The sequence below is a fragment of the Eptatretus burgeri genome, chromosome 3 (genome assembly GCF_056783735.1).
Source record: "Eptatretus burgeri isolate ZD-2024b chromosome 3, Ebu_testis_v1, whole genome shotgun sequence".
NCBI classification, from domain to species: domain Eukaryota; kingdom Metazoa; phylum Chordata; class Myxini; order Myxiniformes; family Myxinidae; genus Eptatretus; species Eptatretus burgeri.
In genome coordinates, this window is record NC_140963.1 from 104,474,666 (window position 1) to 104,491,181 (window position 16,516).

Consider the following 16,516-nt stretch of genomic DNA (forward strand, 5'->3'; position numbering starts at 1 on the left):
TGGTGAAGTTTCATGAAGATCAGTTTAAAATTGTGACCTGTAGGTGATTAAAGGTGAGCGGACAGACAAACAAACAGAGAAAAACCAACACAAAATCCAAGTAACAAGTGGTCATGGACTGGTATTTGCAAAATTAGTTGCTGTGACTTTGACCTTTTGACCTCAAAAACAATAGACTTCTAGCTTTTGATTGGTGAGACAATTCAGCGATCAAATATGCAAATTCTGTTCAGATTTCAAGTCAATCGGATGAAAATGGACGATTGACTTTTGACCCAATTATTAATTTGTGTTCTCCATATCATGAATTTGATGACAAAAGTTCAAATGGTCAAAAAACGTTATGACCTGGACACACACACACACACACACACACACACACACACACACACACACACACACACACACACACACACACACACACACACACACACACACACACACACACACACACACACACACACACACACCACGGGCAGACAGGCTATTACACTTCCACAGACGTACGGTTTTTGATAATTCATTTATATGAGCAGAACTGTTCCAAACCTTTGAAGATCCCAGCAAGATATGAAATATCACAAGTGTTCAGAAGATCATTTGTAAATCAAACGCTACGATTCATTTCAATTGCGGTTAACAGGATTCTAAACATATCCATACATACCTCGGCCCATGTAAAACAGTTTGTCGATGAAAGGAAATAAACATTGAAAGTCACCAAAGTTGTGATTTGTTTGAACAACACATTTTAAGATGTAAAAAGATCTTTGATCGCAGTTTAAATGACAGTTGTGACGTGCTGGTATGTATTTTTCTTTCCCCGAGCAATCCTTGGATGAGTGAATGCATGTTTTCTTGGACAAACGTGAGATTCAATGCTTTGCTGATAAATAAATTGCGCCCAGCAGACAACAAGTACAAGAGATGGGAAAGAAACGCACAAATTTAAACAAGTTCCGCGTACGTACAATCAATGCCCTTGTCATCCTTGTATCTACAACAGTGGAAAACAAACATGGATCATTACCAATTAGGCATGATTTATATCACAAAGTGAGCAAAAAGGCATTTCCTTGCTTGTGTTTTGCTAAGTGTCGATGAATCTCAAAAATGTGATTAGAAAAGCCACATTTGTTCTCGACAGTTGTTAATCCTCGTACCTGTATCTTCCCTGTTTTACCACCCATATCTTCCTCAGGTCCCCCATTCCCATCCCCCCCCCAAAAAACCCCACACTTTGGAATGTACATTATTTACAAGTGATAAAAGAGCAAGTGAAAAACTGGATTGTTTGTAATGTTCACTTGATAGGCTCGCTACATGTCATGGTCGAGTACAGTTAACACTGTTTCCTGATTCTACAAACACCGGTAGAAACAATCGGTGCTGATGGGATTATTGCTGGTCCTGCCAACAAAGTCAACAGTGTTCGGAATCCCATAAATTGGGCTACACGCTCGTTTCCCTTGGGAAGTGGTTTCGGGTGTTCCCAGTATTTCCGTCCTTCAGTGCATGAAGAGGCTGACAGGATTCCCAGCACATCTACAGACTCGTCACCCTGGTGCTTCGCACAAGGTGGTGTCAATGAGTGCCCCATCGTTCAGATGTTAAAGATCCCACAGTGTGCCCTTCAAAGTGCGTAGGTACCTGGTCAACTTTTTAATTCCTGTCGGAATCTCAAGGGGCATTGGCTCAGCGGCGTAGCTGTGCCTAAGTGATGATGCAAGCAGCAGACCAAATTCATGAATTGAAAACTTCACTAGAATAGTGCAAGAAGACAGTATTTCTGATTTCAATAAATCTCCGTTCTTTGCCAGAAGCGGTGTGCCAATGAATTGGCAAAATTGAGACGTTGCTAACACCTGTATTCAGCTGGTGGTGCCATTGGTGAGAGCAATGCAGAAGGTTCACCTTTCTAATGCAACACCTGTGACTGATCAGCTCCACAATTAGCTGTGCCATTGGAATTGAAGCCACAACATGGCACAAGCTGTGCAGGCCTACTCGAGGTTGATACAGTGATGACACCTTGATGGAGGTTGTGCCGAATATGTCAAAAACAATATAAAAGTTAAAAGTCTCAATTGAGTGTCTTATTATCCAGATGCATCTCAATGATGGCCATGACCACAAGACGGTCCCTTCGTTTTCTTCTTTTTTTCCCCCCCCCATAAATCCACATACATGCTTCATGTGCTTGATTCGTTGTGAGCGCGTGTCATACCAACGTATCCAGTGCACGAGCAGATCCTATGGGAGGCCGAGGCCTAGCGGACAACAAGTACTCAGGATTCTCCATCACTGGACCACTTGCCTGGTGACACATCGCATCACTCTCTGCGGTGAGCGCAAGGTATTCCGGATTTTCCAATGACAGTTGCCGCCCCGGCCCAGCAGGCTGCAGATACTCGGGATTATCAAAGGCTTCACAAGGAGGATCTTGTGGGCCATTGTCAACCGAGCGGTCGCAATCCGGCTCCAGGTACTCAGGGTTTTCGACGCTGCTCGGTACAGCCATGGACCTCAATCTCGGCATGCCTTCACATCCTGGCTCCTGCATGTTCAGGTAGTCTGGATGCGTGTCAAATATTGGTGACCTCGTTTCCAGAAAGGGATTCATGTATTCTGCATCAACAAAACAATGGAGATCTTGATTAATAATAAACTTCCATGTTTGGAAAAAACTATAAACCAACGACGACAACCTTTACACCAACATTGAAGACACGTTTTGAAGGTATTGTAGTGGTGCATTTTCTATTTCTGACCATAAACATCATGCTGAAACATTTTATGCTAATTATATAATAACTCCAGTGATTAGGCCAAATTTTTTTTATACAAGCTGCTTTAATTTGATGCACTGCCCTGAATATGCTTTAGAATTAAAATGGGTCATGTGGTGCTCAGGTTCCTATTCGATTTGTACATGTCATGCTATTCTCTGCACAAGGATCTTAAAAGGTCGATGACTATTACGACAACTACCACTATTTCAACGAATCCCAGCCTTTTAGAGTGGGTTGCAGGGGATATATTGGCTCAAGTCTTTCATTAACCAGCAAGCCAGACATGATGTTCAAATGGAACTGGTTAAGGCAGAAATGTGACCAGAATGCTGGTGATAACTTGCCTATTCTTTGAAAAAGTCAGTGGGAAGTTTATCATCCACCAGCCATTTCTAACAGACGGGACACCCGGCTTAATGACTGTCGAGGGACGACACATAACTTGCGATGAAGCGTTCGGCCTACGAAGCACTGACCGACAGTTTATAGTTTATAGTCTGGAATCGAATCAACGGTAAGTACTATACACTATTCCTCTGCACCAACCTGTCGGCCACACTGAAAGGCATGTTTATAATGGTGCAAATAGTCAAGCATAACGATATGCTAAGCAAAATGAAGAGGCCATCCAGGACGGCTTGGTTCGTGTTTATGGAGTGAGCTGCTAAACACACTCTGTCTGAGGACTAATATCATGCGTGTCATTATGATGCTCTTCCCAGGGTCAAATATGCTCTCTTGATTGTGATCTGAGAGATTTTCATATTTACTTGTATGTTTGTTTTTCAGCTTTTCAGAGCATCAAAGTGTTGATGTATTTATCCTTCACGATTTCAATTATTGAGACGATTGGTCGTAACTGATGAGGCACAGAATCAAAAGATCACACTTTGACCGGCTCCTGCACATGAGGTGGCTCCAAGGACTGGTACCATATATGATCCTCGCTAATGTTTGCCACCTTTCCTTTATTGTGCAAAGGTAAGCGTGATCACCACCACATATGATGATGGAAGCCCCACTGCACTACTTGGCTTCAGTCTCATGAATGGCCCGTCATGCATGGCATTTGTCGACTTGGAGAAATTATGCAAACTGAAGGATCTTCACAAGGACTCGAACATTTTCTAATGCCGATCGTGCAAAAGGTGATCCATACATAATATTTAGTATGCTCCAATCTTATTTCTGGTTATTTACCTGATATCAGAACAAACACTACTTTAACTAAAGGAATCCAAATTAATGAAACACTACTATTTTATGGAATTACTATATAAGGTGAAGAAATATCAAAACTTAAACCTGGATTGTCAAGGTGTGGCATTGGCCCATCTGGTTCCACAGCACCTTCGACTCCCACTCTTCCACCGACGGCATGACTTCCGTGCATCTCATCGCGTGGCTGTATCCTGGTTGGATCACTGCTGTATCGAAGCCGTGCGCTTTCATCTCTCGCCAAGTCCCAAACCTTCGGGTCATCACAGCATCCATTGCTCAAAGTCCCAGAGGGTGTACCGTCTCCATTTCCTCCGCCCTTGCTGCCTCTACGTCCGCCGGCGGGGCGAGACAGGGAACGTGGCTGTGGCTGGATGCGAGGGGCTGCGGCACCCTGATCTGAGCCGTATGAAGAATCGGCTGTGGAATTCTATTGGGTGAAGCGATTTGACCAATTATGATTTGCAAAGTAAAAAAACCAAGTTTTTTTTTTACCAGTGATTTAAGGCTATCATGGAATATCATGTGATCATGGAATATTAGTGATCATGGAAGAACTAGTATAAAAGTCACATGCAGGAAAAGACATTAGTGGATGTCAGTGTACATTTACATGAATCATAGGGACACTAGTAGATAACGGACAGACATAAAGGGTAAATGGAATCTGAACCTGTATCTCTGACATCATGAGACAGGGGTACGGAAGGGAACAGTAACAGGCCAATATCACATTGCACCAAATGTTTTTATTTATTTATTCGTATGAAGCCTGTGGCTGCTTGGCTGCATCATTTTCTGGGGGCATATCTGTGCTACTGATGCAATGCCCCTATTTACCAGCATTGTGCTGCAGAAGCAGTTTCTTGGCATGGGTTTATGCTCAGTGGTTTGCTGTCATATCCCCAGTAGTCAGTCAGGGTAAGAATTTGTAATTTGTTCAAGGTGCCTGCAATAACTCGCCTACTCCTCATGAAGGACGCCATAGGATATTTAACGTCCACCAACTACTGCCGGCAGACGGGATGCTCAGTTTAACATCCATCTGAGGGACGGCATACACGATGATGAATCACCCAAAGAGTGAAACACCGGGATGACAGTTTCAAACCTGAGTCGGAATTCAAATCCAGGCAAGAGAGCTGAGAGGTGAATGCACATACCTCCAGGCTATCCTGCCAGCCCTTTATAGTAAATAGGTTTTGTAAAAATTCAAGTACAACATATTGGATCCCAAAATTCAATGGAATCATTACTAATGGTGCAGAGCCCTGGTTGATGTGGGGAAAATTGTTATGGCAGAGTGGGGACGGAGGGGTTGTTATTAAACTTTACCACTCACCCCGAGAGTGCCGTTACTCGTATGACCATGAGAAGCGGTGCCCATGTGACTCTGAGAACAGACATAGTGGGAATAGTGGATACATTTCAACAAAATTAGCATTATCTTGTTATGCTCATGAGTGATGCAAAACATATACAGTATTTACCTTCACACAATTCTGCTTCACTGTGAAGCCACCGCACCCCTTTCCTCCCCTTCCCACAACAATAATAAAGAAAATATTCCCACTATCGATGAAGAGAAGATCATGAACATCATAATCGATGTTATATCTACATCCTGATCAATCTATGCAGCAGTAATAGCTTTGCGATCAATGAGTTGCAAGAAACTGAACTTCCAAATGTCCATGAACCCTTTGGCGATTAGCAGTGAAGCTTGGAAATGAAGATCCACAATGCAAGCACCGCCTTACGAGACTCCATTCAGTGAGCTTAGCTGTAACCTTTTTCAGCATCGAAAAAGCAAGCACGTTCAAGACCATTCTACATTCTCACTACATCACATACTGCAGAAATTATCTCTTCCTTTGGCCTTTCCTCTCTTCGTCACTATTCTCGCACCTTTACTCACTCACTTCCACCACAATTCACGTGACCCTCTTTTTCACAATGCATGCTCCTCTTCATCATGCGGAGATAATCCATCTGACAAACCGTACCGAGAATTGGCCAGAATGCGGCATTCCAAATATCTGTGGGCGCAGGTATTCCTCTGCATCCACAATCTGTCCCATGTCTTCGTCGTCCAGCAACGGAAGGGTACGGCCGTCCATTGGGCTTGGCAGCTTCATGCAGTCATCATCCTGCGGAGTGAAAAATAAAGTGACTAATTAACAAACGATGCAAATTTCAAGGAATCACCATGGCATTATCATTGCAGGCAGTTGTGCTGCCAGTAGCTCATGAATGTTGAAGATTTTAACCCAGCAAATGAAGAACGGCCAATCATCACCTCGATCACTAGGTAGCGTGACGGGTCACGGGCCATTTTGGAGAATTCGGCAGCAAGCTCACGGAAGCGCGGACGGCTTTCTGCATCGATCATCCAACCTGCCGGGCAGAGTAAACAAGAAAATGCTTGAAATTTTAAATGATCTCTTTCGACCAAACTGTTTTCAGCAGAATGGACAGTTAGGACCAGGGGCTATAGCCTGAGCATAAAGAAGATGAGAGAAAAGTACTAAGGCAGCGGTCTTTCATTTAGAGTAGTTCATGCATGGAATTGTCTCCCAAGAAAGGTAGTGGTAGAAGAGGTGGTAGATAGGTTTAAATTGGAATTGGGTAGGTACCTAGATGTATTGGAGATGGAGAGGCACAGGGATATTGGCAGGAATTGTATGTAGCTTGTGTGTGGATGAGTGATGGATACTGAGGTCGGTGCAGTGCAGGCATGGTGGGCCGAATAGTCTGCTCCTGCACTAAAGTTCCGTGTGTGTAAATTGCAAATTAAACCAATTGGGTTTCAGTTAATTGTTTATGGCCGAATGGCTAAGGCAAGAAACTATATCGAAGAGCAGTAATTATTCTGCCGCACACTTACATTTCACCATAATCATGTACACGTCAATGGTACATATATGAGGTTGAGTTAAACGCTCCCCTTTCTCAAGCAGCTCCGGAATATCTCGTGCAGAAACCCCCTCGTACGGCTTTCCTCCGAAGGTCATGAGCTCCCATACTGTGACACCTGGTAAACGGGATAACAGCTCTTGAACAGCACAAGAATACAATTTCTGCAATTCATGGTTTATCCTTGTTAGTGAACCTTCACGTTTGTAATATTCATAAGGATGCCTTTCGACAATTCAGTGTGATTGCAGAAGAACTTTCAATTTACTCAAATATGACAAATAAATCATGTCATGTATGAAACGACATCAATGTGAGCACCTGCCCAACCTGCTAACTTTTCTGTTCGAGTTACATTTCCAAACATTTAAAAACAATCTTCAGTTTTACCAAATTGCCGTACAAACTTCTGCACCTTGGGGTTCTTCTTCTTCTATGAATAATAATGATAATAATGATAATAATAACGAGAGCGAAGTTGATGGTGCGCCATCACGAATCCCCACACTTCACACCTAATGCAAAGTTGAAAGATCCACCAGGATTGACTCAATATCAAATTTAAAGTTTTTTTTCTTCTGTTTTGACTCTTGTGACCCCATTTGGTGAACTTCTGCACAACCGTTTAGGAGGAGAGAGCATGATGGATGAACAGACAGATGGACAGATGGAACCGATTACAATATCCTCGGTCACTTTTTTTTTTCTTCGAGTTTTTTCTTTTCTTTTTTCAAAAAGTGTGGGGATAATAATAATAACTTCTAACTGCCAAAGTTCTCTAATACTGCTACTAATAACTGCGAAATGGATTCCCACTTCTACCAATGCAAGGTCAGAAGAGCCAGTGGAGCCTGAGAGCCTAGAGGAGGAGAAGTTTGAGGAAATTTTGACATGATAAGGTCCAGTATTGAATGGTTGCAATTTCTGAAGATGCGTGTTGAAAAAGAAACAGACCGAGTAAGTCCAGTCATTTCGCAGAATGACTTCGCTGTCATTCTGTGACATTAGCTGTTGTTTTATGCTGCTTGGCCATGTACTGAAATTTGTCAACAAAGATGAAGCCAGCTGGTATGGTAACAAAGTCTCCATAGCATAGCAAGTGTGAAGAGGGGTGAACGAAGAGCAGCGTGTCAATGTTTGTGGAGAGATCCTCATCTATGGAGTCATCGAAGCTGGGTGGAGGGGAGACCACACAGAAACAATACGTTGTTCGGAAGTGGCAAACATGGCCAAATGTACTCCATAGGTTTGGGCACGAACAGTTAGCATGGGGTTGTGGGGAAGGGAGGAATGAATGCACACAGTGACACCACCACCTGTGTGGGAATCAGAGTGGAGGAGACAATAACTAGGGAGAGACAGAAGAGTATGACATCGTGTAAAATAAATGTTTCCAAGAGATACAATATCTGGGCTCACTGCAACAACCTGGAGGAACAGATGTGTGAAGTTGGAACACGAAGCTTTGCTTGATATTGCTGGACCAGAGTGTTAAAGAGTGGGAAGAAAAAAACAGGAGAACACTGATGGAGGGAGCAGGGACAGGGTGAGTAGGAACTGGGTCAGCAGAGACAGTGTGTTTCTTGGATGTGAGCTGGCCCTCACCACTGGTGTGATCACATTTCTGTTAATGAAGCTTCAAGCAGGCAGTCCACTACCAATGCATGTCACCTGCTATCCCCTCCTCCACCCCTTTCCTCTTTCCTGTTCATTCATTTCCCTGCTTGTTCAGTAAAATGGGGTTCAGTCAGTCAAACACTGTCAGTTCATTGCCTTTTTACCCATCTCACTCTTCTATGAGCCTTCAACTTGCAAAGAAAAAAGTAACTGATTGTAAAGATTGGTATTGTAAGGAAGGACTGTGAGGGTGGCTTAGAGGTATAAACACACCTCTAAAACTGTCTAGTGTGGGCTCAAATCTCGACCCAGCTGTAAACTGTCATCCCGGTGTTTCACAGGCAGGGTGGTTCATCAACGTGTGTGCCATCCTACGGATGGATGTTAAACTAGGTGTCCCCTTTGCTGGCATTAGTTAACGGATGTAAAGATCTGACAGTGTCCTTCGTGAAGAGTAGGGCTATAACTGGCACCATGGCCAAATTCTAACTTCTTGCCATGACTTACTGAGTCAGAGTGGTGACCTGACCAGGATTGTAGCCTAGTAACTGCTTTGGCAGCACCAACGCTCTGAATAGTGCATGGTACATGATAAGGATGATGATGATGATGGTGAGGATGATGATGAAACATTCTGGAATGACTTTGCATGTGCACCATGGTGAAGGAATGGGTTCTGCCCTGTTCCTAATGTAGTTTATGTTTCATGAGAATTTGATGCAATACACATACCTCAGGGTGGCATTCTACCTTGGGATCTCCCATTTAAACGGTTAATAAGTACTACCCTCAACACCCTACCCCCCCCCCACTCCCACCCCTCTCCATACCACACAGGTCCCTCATATGAGGAATAAAAGCAGAAGACTGGCCTCTAATGCATCCAAGCTTGCTGTTTCTCAGCAGTTACTCTCAGGTGTACAAGAACAGCATGCAGCACAGGATATCTTAATTTAAGAATACCCGTGAGACAAGACATCAAGCATACCGTAGCTCCACACATCAGTCTGGTGTGTAAAAATTCGCTGCTGGATAGATTCCAGTGCCATCCATTTGATTGGGAGCTGAAAAACATGAAGGATCGGCTCAGGTAAGCCAGTTCAACAATTGTATTACATTATTTCAATGAGAGCATCGGAACAATTTTACAGAGAATGTGACGAGAGTGGAAGTTAATGGCACATCAGCAATTTTGATAGCAAATAAAAAACGTTTTGAGACACTTAAAAAGTGTACAATGGAGAGGGGGAGAGAGGGAGAGGGAGAGAGAGGGAGAGAGAGAGGGGAGAGAGGGAGAGAGAGAGGCAGAGAGAGGGAGAGGGAGAGAGAGGGAGAGAGAGGGGGAGAGAGAGGGGGAGAGAGAGGGAGAGAGAGGGACAGGGAGAGGGAGAGAGAAAGGGGGTGAGAGGGAGAGAGAGAGACAGAGAGGGAGAGAGAGACAGAGAGAGAAACAGAGAGAGACATACAGAGAGAGAGAGAGAGACAGAGAAACAGAAAGAGAGAGACAGAGAAACAGAAAGAGAGAGACAGAGAAACAGAAAGAGAGAGACAGAGAAACAGAAAGAGAGAGACAGAGAAACAGAAAGAGAGAGACAGAGAAACAGAAAGAGAGAGACAGAGAAACAGAAAGAGAGAGACAGAGAAACAGAAAGAGAGAGACAGAGAAACAGAAAGAGAGAGACAGAGAAACAGAAAGAGAGAGACAGAGAAACAGAAAGAGAGAGACAGAGAAACAGAAAGAGAGAGACAGAGAAACAGAAAGAGAGAGACAGAGAAACAGAAAGAGACAGAAAGAGACAGAGACAGAGACAGAGACAGAGACAGAGACAGAGACAGAGACAGAGAAAGAGAAAGAGAAAGAGAAAGAGAAAGAGAAAGAGAAAGAGAAAGAGAAAGAGAAAGAGAAAGAGAAAGAGAAAGAGAACGAGAAAGAGAAAGAGAAAGAGAAAGAGAAAGAGAAAGAGAAAGAGAAAGAGAAAGAGAAAGAGAGAGAGAGAGAGAGAGAGAGAGAGAGAGAGAGAGAGAGAGAGAGAGAGAGAGAGAGAGAGAGAGAGAGAGAGAGAGAGAGAGAGAGAGAGAGAGAGAGAGAGAGAGAGAGAAGCAGTCTTATTCCCCAATATGTTTTACCATGTCACCGAAAGGACCACGTTGGGGGTAGTGGGGGGTTCATACAAAAATAGAGAAAATATGAGGATCACCTTCCCATCACTTGCATAGTATTCCGTCTGGTTGTAGTCAAGCAACTTTGCCAGTCCAAAGTCTGTGATTTTGACATGGTTTGGGGCTTTCACAAGCACATTGCGTGCGGCGAGGTCACGGTGAACAAGTCGTCTTTCCTCCAAGTACATCATGCCCTGCACATGACACAACCACATCTCTGTGAGGGAGGTCTTAATTGGTCTGGCAACCACATCACCCTGAGAAATGGGCTCTGTCAGCGCCTGATAGCAAACGGCTCATTAAACTGTTTATTCGTGAATAACAGCACAACTACATGATCTGTGAAATGAAGAAAGTTACATCATTATTGTCCTTATCATTTCAAATTAGAAGCTACCACTACTGAAGAGATAATTTATACAGAAATTGTAGCACCAGAATAAAAACTCCACATACTCCCTCTTTAATGGCCACAATCATTCCCACCTTCTTATGGGTTTGGCTGGGCAAAGTTTCTGCCACAAATCTTTCACGAACCTGCTGGTTCGGCCTAATGTTTGACGAGAGACGATTTGGGCAGGAATTTGTAATTTGTTGAAAGTGCTGGTTATAACTCATCTCCTCTTTGTGAAAGACACCATGATGTCCTCCAGCTCAGAGGTTCTCAACATATTGCACCTCAAGGCCCACTTGTATATATAAAAATATATCAAAAAGGTCAGGGCCCACATAAGAAATAATGACAGCAACTTAAAACTAGAAGGGCACTCTGAAGTCACGACATCGCCAGATATGCCTCCGCCCACATTATTACATCATTATAATACCTGCACCAAGTTTGATTTAAATTCCTGAACCCAGATTCAAACTATTAAATAATTCTGGCTGCCAGACCATGGATCCGATCAGGTTGAAATTTAAAACATATTTTCCCCATCACTGGTAGATCATAAGTGTGAAGTTTTATGGCGGTTGATGCTGCGGTTCAAGAGAAATAATTTTTAAAAGATTTTCATTCAATCCAACATGGTTGCCAGATCATGTGACCTATTAATTATTCGTGAACACCCTGGTATCCCCAAGGCTTGGAGAACACGTGGTTGAAGTTTCCCCTCGATCTGTCAACCTGTTCTGGAGAAGAAGATTTTAAAAGTTTTATTCTTCAAAAAAATCATAGCTGCCAAACCATGTGACCTATGATGTCATAGGTAGAGAACTTTTTGTTCCTCATGGATAGGCGATCATACTTGTAAAGTTTTGCCTTGATCTGTTAAGCCGTTTCGGAGAAGAAGATTTTTGAAGGTTTTGATGTTTGAAAAAATGTCTGCCGAACCACATGACTGATGACGTCATCAATATTTTCCCCCAAAACTATTTAGCCCTATATGACCCATAAAAATTTTCATACTGATTGGATAAAGGATTTGACGTATGCAATTATGATGACATAACAAGCCACTGATGACATCATATGACAGCACTCTGCCACCAAAGGTGGACGGAGGTTATGTTTTCATCCCTGTCTGTCTGTGGGTCGCCGAAATAGGTGACCATTCTTGTCAGTAATTCTGTGTTTGTTTGGATGTTTGTTCGTTTGTCATCAGCATAATTGGTAGTAAACGTGGGCGGACTTTGACCAAACTCGGGTGGTAGGTACATCTTATGACCTCGTGCTTTGTAAATTGTGATGGATGCTCGGGACGCTTTGGTTCCCTTGCAACAACCGAAAAACCTTCAAAATCGGTACCGTTCACGCGAAATCAATTCCGAAAGCCATTATCCCACGTAGGCTTATGAAATTTGTCACGAATTATCTACAGGTGATGCTCTATCAAATATATTCCGGTTTTTGTGATATATGGAATACTTTACCCGCAGCGCCCCCTACAATTAGGGTATGCGCGAAAATTGGCGAAAACTGAAGGCCCCCTAGCGACCAGGTGAGTGCATCGATACGAATGAAACTTTGCAGGTTCATGGTACTCAATGAGTACTACAACTTTGTCTCAGGACATATTGACTGATTTCGCTTTGGTCAGGGGTCAAAGGTCAATTAGTGCAAAAATCAATAATATGCGAGAGCTGGAGGTGCCTTCACGCCAAATGCTACTCCTCCTAGGGTTATGGTCGGATGGTCATGAAAATTCACACTAATCGTCTGGAATACATTGTGCACAAACGATCGAGCCGGATCTTCGATTTAGATCTTTGTTCACCCACAGCACCCCCTCGAACTTTGCGGATTTCCGATTTCAAACCGCATTTTCGGTACTTTTCATTCAAATGGATACCAAGTAGTTATCAGTCGATGGAACTCGATGAGATTTGATATGCATAATCTTAAGGGAGATTCCCTATCCGCTATATGACATCCATTTTGCTCTATATCTTATAGTTTCCATGCTCGGCGACCCATCGCCTCCTCCCAGCTTGTTTCTTTGTTTGTCTGTCTTTGAGCAGGATGTCTCAAAAAGTTATGAACGGATTCAGACGAAATTTTGTGGGCAGGTTGGGTGTGTGATAAGGACGAATTGATTACATTTTGGTGAAGATCCCGATCCAGATTGGGATACTACATTAAAAAAAAGTTTTTTGAAGTGATTCTTCACCATTGAGAGATCGGCTCAAAAACGATATATCGTATAATATTTCAAAATGTTGTTTGATTATGACAAAACTTGTTGGACGAGTTGGGTAGGTGACAAGTACAAGCCGAGTAGATTTTGGCTTTTGGTTCAGGCCCGGATGCAGATGGGCTATCAGTGAGATATAATACGTAAACTGTTCAGCCTGGTGGAGGTATGCACTCCACCAAGTGCCGTTCTAGTTCATGATTGTGAAGCACCAATTGGACAGTTTACAGGTGCGTCGGAAATCGATCAGCAGCATCATACATCATGCATACTCTTCACTGAGTGTTTTCACTCATTCTCCTCATTTAACATTATTTTTAAGTGTTTTTACTCATTCATCTCATCCACCCAGTTACATCTCATTAAAAAAATATATATATATATTTATAACTGTGCATCATTAAGTACATGGCGAGCTAACGTGGAAAGTAGAAAATTAAATTATCGGGTTAATCAGCTCATCGATTACAATTGTTTTTGAAAATGTAGAAAAATATTTCTTTACATGTCAATCATTACATTTAAGTCAGGACATGGACTCGATGTCTTTTTCAGAAGATGCAGCTGGACAACTTAAGGGTCATCGATTTATTATTCAAGTGCTGGGGAAGGGATGGGAGAGAGGGCGAGCAATCTAAGTCTAAGAAAAGTAAGAAAACGCCGGATGATTGGAAAGAGAAACGAGTGTAGGGGATTGAAGTGAGGATATTTTGGAATGGTCAGCAGTAAAGGGAGGAGAGAGCAAGGACATATATGGAGTAAAATTCCACCATGTTTGCATATGTGATAACTCGCTGAGCCCTCATGTGGCCCTTCTTTTCCTTTCTGCATTTTGCCTTTGTTAGATCAATAGAGTACGCTACTTTTGCCAGATCAGTGGAGTATGGAGGTACGGTATATTAAAAAGAAAATTCAGAAATGTTGGCAAATTGAAATAATTTAATGAAATAAAACAAGTTATTGAGATTATCATCTGAAAGACATCTCATCTTACAGAAATTGCCACAGCCTCCCAAAGGGTCTCCTTTACCTCTATCTCATGTTATTAATTGCGCAGGGTCAAATATTAAAGGATGTGTTTGATTGGCACACTCAACTCCTACCACAAGTGCACTTATCTGACATCATAGGTCTAACACAAGTTCACATCAGAGCTGACGAAAAGTCTTTTCGTTTTTGACAGTGACCACCTCCCCCAGTTTGCTCTATACATGCTTTGTCACACCCTTCCACCTCCTTTTATTCACATCTCCTTTCTACTCTTCCAGCACTTCCATCTCCTTCCTCCCCACACTTCCTATACTTCTCTCTCCCATATTCCTCCTGTTCCTGTCCTCGTTTTTTTCTTTCTAATTTGAGCCACCCCCACAAGGGTGTGTGACACTAAAACAAGTCCCCCTAACCGAGCAAGTAGCAAAGGCAGTAATTTCCAAATCCACTTCTGTTAAATTTTTTTCAGTTGAAAAGGTTGCGGTGTTATGTGTCAATGTGAAAGAACCCCCAATCTTAATTAAAAGGGGATTTTGTGAATGGCAGTTCTGGAGAAAAGACGAATCACACCCAGTGATGCTGACTAGTAGGACACACACACACACACACACACACACACACACACACACACACACACACACACACACACACACACACACACACACACACACACACACACACACACCGGAATTAATGGAATGGAATATTAAATCGATGGGCCAACTTGTCCAATTTGACATCAATTTAATACAATGTTTTAACAATTTCATGGTCATTCACTGATTACCAATGGCAAACTCTTTCTCTGCCTCACCTTTGCAATTTGCACACACCAGTTGAGCAAGGGCTGAGATCCAATAGAGTTACGATGCTCACGGACGTATGTGAGTAGGCAGCCATAAGGCATGAGCTGAGTGACCAACTGTACAGGCGATGTCAAGCAGATTCCCAGTAGTCTTACCAAGTGCTGGTGTTCAATGCTGGCCATAACAAATGCTTCCTGGAGGGACAACAGGGGATAAATCGATTGGGGTGTGAAAAGAGAGAGGGGAGAGAGAGAGAGACAGAGACAGAGACAGAGACCTAAAGAATTCCTTTCGGTTACTGACTGCCTGATTCCTTGTCAACTACGATCATCAGCTGTGGACCATTCATCATCAAACTTTCATCCCTTCAAACCCTCAACCCCTCAGAACGTTGGGACAACAACCTCCGAATTGTGTTTAAAAGGTCACACAATCAGGTAGAGAAATAGATCGATGGTGGGACCCTCAACCTCCATTATGTTCAAAAGTTACTTTTGAATCAGGTATGCAGATAGATTGAGAGGTTAATATTATCAATCCCCAAAATGGAATGACTTGGAGACTACAGCATTTTGAAAATGCTGAATTTCTTCCAATGAGTAAAAAAAACGTTTTAAAATAAGGAAGATGGATGAACTCACTTCAAGCATGTCCTTGGTGGAATGTGGCAGTGGTGTTTCCTGCAACACCTTGATGGCTACTGGAATCTTCAACGTTTCACCTTCTGGGAGCCACAGGCCCTGTAGAGCAATAAACATTTAAACTACAGATTTTTTTTTTTATAATCCATGTTTAGTGGTTTAGTTATTAAATTAAATTGCCAAAATAAAGATAAAGAGAACTTGGCAAACACTGCAGAGGTCAAGCATGTGAAATCAAGCCATTTATACCAATTAAGATTTGATAGTCAACTCGACAATGTCTTTAGCATATCAGTTGAATCTGTGCAATCATGTGAATGCCCAGCAACAAGTAGTCTTCCATTTTGCCCAAAAAGAGTGTTGGGGTTATAGAAGCTGGAATAGTGGTAAACAAATTGAAGAGAATGTGCCTGGGGGACCTAGAATGCTGAAGAAAAGTTTTCGAACCGATTCGAAGGGAAATTTATCCTATTTTCCAAGTTGGAAAACTCAGCTTGAGCAGCGTGCTACAATTTCTGGTTTTGAGCATGTGTGAAACCATGCAAATTGAACAAGAACGAGTTGGCTGGTGTTGGATCCTGCGTTTGGTTCGGATTGGACGTGTGTATTATATTACACTCCATCGTGTGTTCTCCCAGGTCATTGTACAATTAACCGGCATCTGTGTATTTGCATGGGATCAATATCAAGACTGTATTGCAGCATTAAGGGATGGCAGGATAGCATAGATGTATGCAAACTTG

General features: G+C 42.7%; 1 protein-coding gene across 3 annotated transcripts in view; it reads right to left on the minus strand.

Annotated features, from left to right (window-relative positions):
* Positions 1 to 507: 507 nt before the first annotated feature.
* Positions 508 to 16,516, minus strand: part of LOC147030575 (receptor tyrosine-protein kinase erbB-4-like) — a 154,509-nt gene continuing 138,500 nt past the window's right edge. For 2 of the 3 annotated variants that reach the window (XM_085874783.1, XM_085874785.1), the window contains exons 19-28: positions 15,774 to 15,872; positions 15,141 to 15,326; positions 10,742 to 10,897; positions 9,532 to 9,607; positions 6,898 to 7,044; positions 6,310 to 6,407; positions 6,017 to 6,160; positions 5,353 to 5,403; positions 4,098 to 4,440; positions 508 to 2,628 (exon numbers count right to left, since the gene is read on the minus strand). In XM_085874783.1, coding sequence (XP_085730909.1) covers positions 2,222 to 2,628; positions 4,098 to 4,440; positions 5,353 to 5,403; positions 6,017 to 6,160; positions 6,310 to 6,407; positions 6,898 to 7,044; positions 9,532 to 9,607; positions 10,742 to 10,897; positions 15,141 to 15,326; positions 15,774 to 15,872 — 1,707 coding nt within the window. In that variant the 3' untranslated portion in view covers positions 508 to 2,221. The remainder of the gene's footprint in view (positions 2,629 to 4,097; positions 4,441 to 5,352; positions 5,404 to 6,016; positions 6,161 to 6,309; positions 6,408 to 6,897; positions 7,045 to 9,531; positions 9,608 to 10,741; positions 10,898 to 15,140; positions 15,327 to 15,773; positions 15,873 to 16,516) is intronic. The other variant, XM_085874784.1, reaches the window with a different exon arrangement.